Raw genomic sequence first — 12,148 nt, forward strand, 5'->3', positions numbered from 1 at the left:
TACACACGGCTTGCCCCCGCAAACCGTGACAGAACGAACCAGCCACCATGGACCCAGCGGCAGTAAATCCGTCCGAGGAGCTCCAGGACGACATCACATACAATGTGGAGATCCTTCTCAGCCTATGGCTGGAACATCCCCCGGAAGAGCTTCGCCGCGCAGCAGAAGACCGGCTGCAACGGCTCTTTTCCGGCCTGCCATGGCTATTGGACTCGCTTCCTCCGACCATGCAGGCTTTTCTCCGGCTCACACCGCACCTTCTCTCAGCCACTCCTGCCTCGCTGCCCGACTCGCCGGATGTGATCTTGCCCGGCCCGTCAGAGCCGTCTGCGGGGAGGAGACGCCAATCGCGCCGCAAGCGCGCCACACCACAGCTGGACGTTCGGACTTCTAATTCGCCGGCTGTGGTGAGTGAGGACTGTTTTCCATTTGCGGACTGTATGACTGTTCATTCAGGGGCGGTGTTCTGTGCGGCAGATGACTTTGTGAACAGCATATCACCTCCCCCGCAGCCACTCTCAGCCCAGTTAGCTCCCCCGCAGCCAGTGCCGCCTGTAGCGCAGGCCCCAGTAGCTCCAGTGCCGCCTGTAGCGCAGGCCCCAGTAGCTCCAGTGCCGCCTGTAGCGCAGGCCCCAGTAGCTCCAGTGCCGCCTGTAGCGCAGGCCCCAGTAGCTCCAGCATTACCGGTTCCACCCGTTCACTCCGTGCAGGGAGAAAGCCTAAGTCCTACTCAAGGTGCTTTTCATGATTCAGCCGCCATTGGCACTGTTTGCCGCTCCAGGGCTTCCCCAGAGGCTAGGTCCCAGTCCTCAGCTGATTCTGGACCCCTGGAGTTTAAGCAGCCACCTGGGAAGTGCCCCGTGTCAGTGCTGTCTGAGCAGGGCCAGTGCTCAGCACAGCATCCATTTCCTTCATGTCTGCCAGTGGACTCCATGCCTGCTGGCTTTGTGATGGCTTCTGCTGGAGGGTCCGAGGGGCCCGTTCAGCCTCCTGTCTCCGCTGGAGGGTCCGAGGGGCCCGTTCAGCCTCCTGTCTCCGCTGGAGGGCCCGAGGGGCCCGTTCAGCCTCACGCCGCATCAGCTGGAGGGCCCGAGGAGCCTGTCCAGCCGCCATCTGCGACCGCCTCGTCGTCGCCTGGTCCAGCTGCATCCGAGTCTTCGTCATCGCCTGGGCCAGCCTCTGCCTGTGCTTCTGCTACGCCTGGTCCAGTCTCAGCCTCTGCTTCTGGTCCAGCTTTGGCTTCTGCTTCTGCTCCGCCTGGCCTAGCCTCAGCCTCTGCAGCTCCGCCTGGTCCGGCCTCAGCCTCTGCAGCTCCGCCTGGTCCGGCCTCAGCCTCTGCAACCTCGTCTGGTCCGGCTTTATCAGAGTCTTCTGCTACGCCTGGTCCTGCGGCCTCTGCTTCTGCCACGCCTGGTCCTGCGGCCTCTGCTTCTGCTACGCCTGGTCCTGCGGCCTCTGCTTCTGCCACGCCTGGTCCTGCGGCTGTTATGCCGCCGCCCAAGCCTCGTGCTGCACCTCGATATCGCCGGCCATTTTCCGGGCCACCTGCTGGACGTCACCGCCGTCGGGGCCGGCCCCCGGACCGCCATCGCCTGAGTGGCCGCCGTTGCCTTCCGCACGGCCGGCCCCCGGACCGCCATCGCCTGAGTGGCCGCCGTTGCCGTCCGCACGGCCGGCCTCCCGAACTGTATCCACGTCGCCGCCGTTGCCGTCCGCACGGTCGGCCCCCCCGAACTGTTTTGGACTCCTGTGCCGTCGGCCCCCTGGCCGGCCCCCCCCGAACTGTTTTGGACTCCTGTGCCGTCGGCCCCCTGGCCGGCCCCCCCCGAACTGTTTTGGACTCCTGTGCTGTCGGCCCCCTGAACTCTTCTGTTTTGGACTCTGTTTTTTCCTGTGTTTTGGTGTGCTTCGTTTCTTTTGGTTTTGGGCTCGTTTTGTTTTTTTTCTTTTGGCCTTCTGGTGCTCCGGTTTTGTTTTGCTTCGAGCCCTCCTTCCTGGGCCCCCGCCGCCCGCCCTGGTCGGGTTGTTTTTTGTTTTTTTTTCTGGCTGTTTTGTTTCTTGTTGGGCTGTCTGGAGCCAGCCTTTGAGGGGGGGGGGGGGGGTACTGTCATGATCCTGGGTCCTTTTGACCCAGCGTTTTGTGTTTTCTCTCCGCGATTTTGGTTCTGTTCTCCCTCTGGTTAGTGTTTACTCTGTTCTGCCCGTGTGTTCCTGTATCTAGTCCGCGTTTCTTAGTTTGTGTCCTTCATGTGTAAGTTCCTGTTTTATTGTGAAGGTCTGTGTCTTATGTGAGTGTTTTCAGTTTGCCTCCCTAGTCTCGTCATGTTAATTACTCCCAGCTGTGTCCCCACCTGTATGTAATCCCCCTGTGTTCTCTGAGTGTATTTAAGTTGTGTCTTCTGTCATAGTAGTTGCTGGTTCGTCTGTGTTGTTTCCCCTCGTTCTCCCTGCGTCTCTCCGTGTATAGTTCTCCGGATCTCCCTGCATCTTCGGTTCTGGTTTGTGTTGTTAGTTTACCCAGTTTAGGTTTCAGTTTCATGTTCCTAGCGCCTTTGTTGTTTGCATTTTGTTGTTAATAAACACTCACCTGCACCAGAGCTGCCGCCTTTTGGTCCTATATATATTCCACACGGCTTGCCCCCGCAAACCGTGACACTATTGTAGTGATTTGGTGCTCTATAAATAAAACAAACTTGAACTGATATTGAATATTGTTACTATCAAATTGAAAAATATATTTCACTGGGAAAGTTAAAGCCCACAAACAAATGACAGACATACTTTTTTCTAGGAAATAATTCTAAATACTGTTCTACCACTTGTCACAGTCAGCTAGTGGTAAATGTGTTTTTGGTAAATGTTGGTAATATTGTATATAAAGCCAATATTTTACGTATCTTCAGGTGACGATATGTTGTGGGAGGCTGTAAGTGTATACAAAATAGGTATATTTTTAGTCTGGTTCATTTTGTCTTGTTAAATAGCCGAGTTAAATGTTTTGTGTGTGTGGGCCTGTAAAGGTCACCGCATGCCACTAGCATTTCTGTCTTTGCTTATTCACCACAGAGGCCTTTTTCTGTACTCACTTTTTCTGAATTTCTGGTCTTGTATGTGAAGCAGCTTTCAGTAACTGTTCTTATTGAAAGCGTGTGTTCACTAGCGTGTGTTTGTAGTTATATTTTCAAATGATGTTATCTTTGCACAATACCAAAGTGTTAGTTCTCCACCACTGTCTTTGAACCACTACAAAAAAAAAAACCCTGCTCAGAGGAAGAGGGCGGGCTTTACTTGGTTTCAGTGAGAGAAATGAAAAAAAGCTCAAATGAGTGAGAAGGACGATGAAGGAAACATCTGTGCTGTGTCTGCTCTGTAAGTAGAATCTCTGTGTTTGTTTGAATTCTTGTACTTTGACTGTCTGCTCTCCTGATAACTGATGATGGAGGAGAAGACATGAAAAACAAATCAGGCTGAATTCAATTCAATTCAATTTTATTTATATAGTGCCAAATCACAACAAAAGTCGCCTCAAGGCGCTTCATAGATACAGAGAAAAACCCAACAATCATATGACCCCCCTATGATCAAGCACTTTGGAGACAGTGGGAAAGAAAAACTCCCTTTTAACGGGAAGAAACCTCCGGCAGAACCAGGCTCAGGGAGGGGCAGGGCCATCTGCTGCGACCGGTTGGGGTGAGAGAAGGAAGACAGGATAAAGACATGCTGTGGAAGAGAGACAGAGGTTAATAACAGATATGATTCAATGCAGAGAGGTCTGTTAATACATAGTGAGTGAGAAAGGCGACTGGAAAGGAAAAACTCAATGCATCATGGGAATCCCCGGCAGCCTACGTCTATTGCAGCATAACTAAGGGAGGATTCAGGGTCACCTGGTCCAGCCCTAACTATATGCTTTAGCAAAAAGGAAAGTTTGAAGCCTAATCTTAAAAGTAGAGATAGTGTCTGTCTCCTGAATCCAAACTGGAAGCTGGTTCCACAGAAGAGGGGCCTGAAACTGAAGGCTCTGCCTCCCATTCTACTTTTAAATACTCTAGGAACAACAAGTAGGCCTGCAGAGCGAGAGCGAAGTGCTCTAATAGGGTGATATGGTACTACAAGGTCATTAAGATAAGATGGGGCCTGATTATTTAAGACCTTGTATGTGAGGAGCAGGATTTTGAATTCAATTCTGGATTTAACAGGAAGCCAATGAAGGGAAGCCAAAACAGGAGAAATATGCTCTCTCTTTCTAGTCCCTGTCAGGACTCTTGCTGCAGCATTTTGGATTAGTTGAAGGCTTTTCAGCGAGTTTTTTGGACATCCTGATAATAATGAATTACAGTCGTCCAGCCTGGAAGTAATAAATGCATGAACTAGTTTTTCAGCGTCACTCTGAGACAGGATATTTCTAATTTTAGAGATGTTGCGCAAATGGAAGAAAGCAGTCTTACATATTTGTTTAATATGTGCATTGAAGGACATGTCCTGGTCAAAAATGACTCCAAGGTTCCTCACAGCATTACTGGAGGCCAAGGTAATGCCATCCAGGGTAAGAATCTGGTTAGATACCATATTTCTAAGCTTTTCAGGGCCGAGTACAATAACCTCAGTTTTATCTGAATTAAGAAGCAGAAAGTTAGCGGCCATCCAGGTCTTTATGTCTTTAAGACATTCCTGCAGTTTAACTAATTGGTGTGTGTTATCTGGCTTCATGGACAGATAGAGCTGGGTGTCATCTGCATAGCAGTGAAAATGTATGGTATGTCTTCTAATGATGCTGCCTAAGGGAAGCATGTATAATGTAAACAGAATTGGTCCTAGCACTGAACCCTGTGGAACTCCATAATTAACCTCAGTGTGTGAAGAGGACTCTCCATTTACATGTACAAATTGGAGTCTATTAGATAGATATGATACAAACCACTGCAGTGCAGTACCTGTAATACCTACTGCATGTTCTAATCGCTCTAATAGGATATTATGGTCGACAGTATCGAATGCTGCACTAAGGTCTAGCAGGACAAGCACAGAGATGAGTCCACTGTCAGAGGCCATAAGAAGATCATTTGTAACCTTCACTAAAGCTGTTTCTGTGCTGTGATGAGCTCTGAAACCTGACTGAAACTCTTCAAATAAGCCATTCCTCTGCAGATGATCTGTTAGCTGTTTGACAACTACTCTTTCAAGGATTTTTGATATGAAAGGAAGGTTGGAGATTGGCCTATAATTAGCTAAGACTGCTGGGTCTAGAGATGCTTTTTGAGTAAAGGTTTAACTACAGCTAGCTTGAAGGCCTGTGGTACATAGCCGATTATTAGAGATAGGTTGATCATATTCAAGATCGAAGAATTAATTAATGGCAGGACTACTTTGAGCAGTTTTGTAGGAATAGGGTCTAAAAGACACGTTGATGGTTTGGAGGAAGTAATTATTGAAGTTAACTCAGAAAGATCAATTAGAGAAAATTCAAGTTCAAAACACCACGAGGACCAACTGCAGGTCTGAACTGACTCTTTATCTTTTCTCAGGAGTCGAGGAAACACAGCAGGCAGTGAAAAGATCAAATCATTCACTCATTATATCAACACAGCTGCACAGTGGAGACATGACTTTACTGTGTTATTTTTAAAAAGTGGATATTTTGTGTATACTCATAGTGTAGTTAGTTGCAACTTCTGCAATTAGGCCTCTGCATTTAATCCATTCAAAAAATGAAGAAGTGGGCAGCCACCAATACAGCTCAGGGTAGCTGTTCAGTGAACCCTGACCTTCCGATCATGGGGCAAGCACTCTACCTTCTGAGCTTTCTGTGCTCGAAGGTTTGCCATTAGTTGTATAGGTGATAGTTTTACATTGTGGTATTTAACAGATTTGCTTGACAAGTGAATAATTCCTAGCTCCCTGGGAAGTTAAAAAAAAAAATCTTTGAGCTTTCATAAGGAAGGACATCTTTACCAAATAAAAGATGTGGAGGTACCTGCTGTGGTGACCTCTTCTGAATAAAGGAGCAGCCAGAAGTTTAATACTCTAGTGGATACAGCTGTCTTTCCAGCATGCTTCCTGTGTAGATTTCCTCCGAGATGTATCAAAGAGAGATGTGTGTCCAAATGATATAGAAACATGTTTTTGGTAGCAAATGTACAGATATACAAAAACAGAGACAAGTTTGTGTGTTTGTCTGTTTGTGTGGAGTTGTTCTTTATGTTCAAATCAACCTGAGTGTCATTTCTCTTTAGTTCTGATCTCATTGCTGAGCTGCACAACAAACCAAGGTCAGTAACCTTCTTCTGTCACAGTTTAAACCTGAGAAATGCTCACTGATATGACCTGATTGGGTTCATGTTTCACAATAGATCTCAGCTTTATATATGAATGAATTATTCTGAAAAGCAATTATTTCAATGTGGCATCATATTTGTAAAAAATCATCAGTTTTCATTTTAACCCTCACAGCTCGTCTGACTGTGAGTCCCAGCAGCTCTCAGTTCTTTAAAGGAGACTTTGTGTCTCTGAGCTGTGAGGAGGATGACAGCTCTGCTGGATGGACTCTGAGGAGAAACACAAGAAAACCAAACATCACTCAGTGTGGAGATGGGTGGGGAACATCAGTTAACTCTTCCTGTGACATCAGTTACATCGTTGAACGAGACAGTGGAGTTTACTGGTGTGAGTCCAGAGAGGGTCCCATCAGTAACATGGTTAAGCTGACAGTCACTGGTAAGCTGAGTGTGTGGAGTTAGTGTTGATGAAGCTGTGTGTAAATGGAGGAAATGCTGTAGTTTGTCTCTGTGTTGAGGTGGATCAGTGATCCTGCAGAGTCCTGTCCTCCCTGTGATGGAGGGAGATGACGTCACTCTGCTCTGTAAAACAAAGACCACTCCCTCCAACCTCCCAGCTGCTTTCTATAAAGATGGCTCCCTCATCAGGAAGCAGCCTACAGGTCACATGACCATCCAGCATGTTTCCAGGTCTGATGAAGGCCTCTACAAGTGTGACATCAGCGGTCATGGAGAGTCTCCATCCAGCTGGATCACTGTCACAGGTGACACACTCACCTGTCTGTGTTTCTGCAGCTTTCAACATTCACAATGTGACGACAACTTAATGACTGTGTTTGCTTTATTTTAGGGGAACACACCACCACACCTCCACCTACATCCACACGTCCTCCTGGTTCCACCTCCATCACTCTTCCTACATCACTCTTTTATCCTGTAATTCCTGTGTTGTCATCAGTTTGTGTTGTGGTTCTACTGGTGTTACTGGTTCTGCTGGTAAGACTATGTCGTCACAGGAAACCTGAAGGTCAGTTTCTTTAGATTCATTTTTTTCTATAATATTTACAGTAATTAACTTTACTGTTACATTTCAGCATATCAAGATATGGCAGCAGAAGATGGCATTACAGAGAGTGAAATCAAAATATCAAACAGTCAAGTTGAAGGAACACAAGAAAGCACAGGTAATAATGATGCTCGTGTCTGTGTTTTTTTTTTCTTTTGCAAACAACAGCCCTGATGTGACCCATAAAAAGGATTTACATCAATGTTTGGGACTGTAGGCTAAGATTTATATTGCTAACTTCTAATTATTAGACAATGCATTTCAGGTTATTTCAGGGAGTACCAAGTAGTTTAATGAAGTACTTTCTTCAGTGAGCACTTAAGTAACCTAGTACACTACCTTCAACATAAGTAACGTAGGATATGCAATACATTACTTTCTGATTGACCCATAAACTATCCAAAACAGCAGGTCTGAGACCTCTGAAATGCCACCAACAGGACTTTGCTGTTTGTTGTTTGCCGTCTTTGCTGAAAGTATTCTCCAAATACAAAAAAAAAAAAAAAAAAAAAAAACACAACTAACTGGGCTAACTATCTTGCACACTTTTATCCCAGAGAGGATGTAGAGCCCATCCAGTTTTCCATGACCAGGATGTAGGCTGAACTGTTTTTTGTTTTATCCAAGGTTTGATTAATCGGTGGACTTGTCAGTATTCCTGGCATTGACCTTCTTAGGGAGGGTAAGGAATATGAGCCTCCTGAAAATAAAATACACGCTGTGTCTTTGGATTTGAAATGTGAGATCATCACCTAATGCTACTAATTCAAGGCCACTGTTCCCGATGTCCAAACAGTGGTATGGGGGTGGTATGTCAATTACAACACCCCCATTGCATCCAGGGACTTCAGGACTTTGGTTTAAATATTAACATCACCAGTTTCCTTTCTCATCTGATCTCAACAAAATTTACAGACTGGGCGTGGTGTGACTTTTAGTCCATTTTTTGCCCAGAGAACATCAGCAGTGCTTTAGAGGAATAGAAGTCCAAAATTTCAATAAGTCCAAAATGCAGCTCAGATTAGACAAAGATTCAATTTCAGGTGAATTATTTATACCACTGCCAATTTACAACAAAAGTCACCTCAAGGTCAGTTTGCTACCTTGTGCTCCTCAGTGCACGCACAACGTTTTTGCAGGATGAGCAGGATACATTTGAGAGTTTAACTCAACAGAACAAACTTCCTTTGACACAGTTCTTTGTTTCTTTTCAGGCTTCTTAAAGTTTAAAACCACAGCAGCAGCTTCCTGTTTTTGATTTCAGTTAGCTTCAGTCTGATGCCGATTCTCACCACAGAGTGCCCTGCTTTAGCTAACAATAGCGTTCATTACGAGAAAGTGTTTGCTTTGTCTGTGGTAAAGTGCATCAGCCTGCATCAAAAAGGGCTTTGTGGTCGTCCATGTTCTCCTTTCACACGAACACCCGCCAGTTCTTTGCTGGTTCACAGCTATGATCTTAAGAAGTAGAAAAAAAACCTTTGAAAACCTGCTGCTATTTCTAAAAGTTATATAAAGATCATTATTTCATCTTTTCATGAAGCTACATAAACATAAATAAAATTTTTTTGCCTTTTGTGCTTTATTATGCAGAGGATGATTCAGCTTTAGTTTACTCAATAGTGAGAAAAAAACCTGGCAGTTATGGACAAACAACCATCAGCCCAGAGACGACCACAGGTACAGCTTTTCTTTATCTTCATCTTTAGGCAGACATTTCATTTCCTGTCATACAGCTCATGGTCCAGAGGTAAATGTTCACACTGAACATGACCAGAGTTTCTAATAATGGGGTCAGTTTATGTGCAGTGCCTGTGAGTCAAAAGCTCAGGTAGAGGGTCACGGTTTTTATTGTTCTTAAATTTAATTGTAAAACAAACCTAACACTTCTATTTTCTATTTATGCTTCCAAGCTACTTCCTGCTGTAGTGCAAATGAAGAGCACTCATTATCGTTATTATTTAGCTTCGTCCATTTGTCCAATCCAGCCAGCTGCCACCTGGTGTGGGCTGATGGGGTGTGAAACATCCAAATTTATGAATATTTGGCTGAAGTCCCAGTTATGATTACTCTATCCCATTAAGATATTTGCATTAAGTGTAACAGTGCTTTTTAGGAAGACTGCACTTTTGCACTCACAATAGCAAACTCAAATAAGGAAGCAGAACATTTGCACGAGAGATTCACATTGTGATTTGCAGCTGATGTGGTTTCCAGCAGAGTCAGGACTGCGTGTTAGGGACAGAATCATATTTACTTCTGTTTGATCTGTGTTTGTGTTCACACTTTAAACCAGAGTCAGACGTTATCTACGCTTCAGTGAAGTGATGCGAAATTGAAAACTACTTTGGATGGACATCATCAACCACCAGTCCAACCACTGATGCACACTGCTCGTCTCTAACTGCTCCCTGCAGCACCTCAGACCACAGTACCTCCGCTTTATTTTCATGTTTCCTGTGTTTTTGTCACTTAGAAAACCACATCATATTTTCAAAATTGTTTCTTCCTCCATAATCTTCAGGAACAATATAAATATTTAGATATGTATTTATGTCCTCAATAAGTTTAGTGATATTTATATTTATTTGTGTTTGATGTTCAGTTTTATGAAGCTCAATAAAGTTTTGATCTTACTTTGGTTTTCTCACCTGGTTAAGTGGGTTTCACGACAATTTCACATGAAAAAGTCAGAGCGTTCTCACTCCCGAGGCGTAACATGTCGACGTTTTGTCACGTCCCGCGGCGTTTCTGAGGAACGCGAAAGGAGACCTTCGGCGTTCTTATGGTACGCGGCGGGTTATGGCTGGAATCCAGTGCAATGACGCTCCCGCGGTAATGGACGTTCCAGCCCTGTATTCCAGCCCTAAACCTAACCTTATCCCTAGCCCTGACCATAACCTTATTCCTGACCTTAACCAGGACTTTAATGAAGTTAAATAGCGTGTTTCTAAGCGATTTGAAGAAAAAGAGCAAACGTGTAGATTCAGTCCAGACAGTTCTCATATTTCCTCTTTTTTCCGAGGTCGTCATTCAGGAACGTGGTGGGTAGCCAAAAACGTAATATGGTGACGATTTGTCACCTAGCGTAAAATGTTACGCTTTGGGAGTGAGAACGTGTTGAATATACACAGTATACTGCCATCACTACAATATACATGTTTTACACACTCCTTTTGTTGTTGACATTTACAGGCTGTGTGCAAAATGCCACACTCTTCAAATTCATGCCAGCTATTATTTTTACGTCCAGTAGGTGTCCTCCTAGAGCAAATGAAGCTTCATGAAGCTTCGCGTTGGGGTGAACCAATTGGATGAAAAGCTTCAGTGCTTCATGGGGCTTCATCTGCCCATCACTACTGACAGCGCGTCGCCGCACAGTCCCGCCCCACTCCACACCTGAACACGGCATCCCTCGTCTCACCGTCAGATGCATCCATGCCCTGTTGTGAATTGCGGCCATCGCCACCCACTGTTGCTGTTCCTGCCGTTGGGACTGGATCGCCGAACGGCACCCCACAGTCAGGCAGCAGTTCCTTCAACACACGTGCGGCCTTGCACGCGTTCCTTTTTCTCCTGCTCACCTCCCGTGCGTCGCTCTCCCCTGGTCTCTGCGCTCACTATCCCCTTTAACAGGTCAACCTGGCGGCTGATAGGCCACCTTGGGGAACGCCCCCACCTCACAGGTGCCTACAATTGTCTGTTTAGTCCACAGTGGATTAAAGGAATATGGTACAACATTAACACACATAATATAAATATGAGGATAAAACCATGCCGTATAAATATAAATAAACAAACATGCAATATAAATATCACAAAATAAATATCATAAAATCAACACTATGTAATACACAGATTGATAAAACATAAAAACACAAATTTCCACTGTGTGACAAGCGTAGTTACAGTCAACAGTGAATATAAATGCTAAAACTGAATATATTGCATAGTGTGCAATATCCACCATCCCCCCATCCACCATTTACAAATGGTTCAGCCCTTAGCAGGACCAGCTTTTTTCTTGTTTTCAGTAGCAAGCGATGTTTATGATCGAGCACATTTTGAACAACACCATTGGAATATCGGATTTTACAGAGGCGGGTGGATGTCACACTCTGGAAATGGAAGGAAGGTGAGTGTTATTAACCCTCTGTGGTCCACGGACACGCTGCACCTCCAAATCACATGACTGATGTAAGCTGTCAACAAGCTGCAGCCAACTGAGTCTCTATTTCAGCCCATATTGAAAGTTCGGACTTCAAAGTTTTTAAATTTTAATTACAGGCCAGTAAATCCAGAGTTGTGATAATATATATAAGCCACGCTTTTTTCTAAATACTGTTGTCACATTTGTGTGTGTGTTTTAAGCGTATTCTAAGGACAGCACGAAAACAGTAAAGAAAGAAAAAAAGTCACCTCTTTCCTATCGGTGGAAAAATGCACCATCTCGACCAATTAAAAAAAATGTCAACACGTGGGATTTGGTTTTTTAGGAAGAGGGAAAAGTTTTGGGAGTGATGGTAACGGCAGCGAGACAGAGCAAGCGAATGAGAGAGAGAGAGTTTTCAGATGTGGGAGATTTGTGACGTTTAGTGTGGAGTGTATACTTAGTGTGTTGTGTAGTCGTTATTTTGTTTTGTGTGTCACTGAGGGCACTAATGAATGTCACAGAGGCACATTTGCAATATAAACCAGCAGAGTGATTGACCTCCTGTTGTCAGGTCTGCAGGTTTATCCCTGTGCTGTTTTGTCTTTTGGTGGAAAAACTTTTTTTTACTGGCACACATCATTTGTGGAGCATCTTATT

The 12,148-nt window shown here is 45.0% G+C and overlaps 2 protein-coding genes across 2 annotated transcripts in view; both read left to right on the top strand.

The window, feature by feature from the left end:
• Positions 1-12,148, top strand: part of LOC309695321 (butyrophilin-like protein 2) — a 148,240-nt gene that overhangs the window by 11,699 nt on the left and 124,393 nt on the right. The window lies entirely within an intron of this gene.
• On the top strand, positions 6,550-9,915 carry LOC309695306 (uncharacterized protein). The gene is made up of 6 exons (XM_082515839.1): positions 6,550-6,714; positions 6,794-7,039; positions 7,126-7,302; positions 7,370-7,459; positions 8,932-9,018; positions 9,635-9,915. The coding sequence occupies exons 1-6, from the start codon at positions 6,693-6,695 to the stop codon at positions 9,664-9,666; spliced, it is 654 nt and encodes a 217-aa protein (XP_082371965.1). The 5' UTR covers positions 6,550-6,692; the 3' UTR covers positions 9,667-9,915.

This window comes from Aulonocara stuartgranti, assembly GCF_965226115.1.
Source record: "Aulonocara stuartgranti genome assembly, chromosome: 3".
Taxonomy (NCBI): Eukaryota; Metazoa; Chordata; class Actinopteri; order Cichliformes; family Cichlidae; genus Aulonocara; species Aulonocara stuartgranti.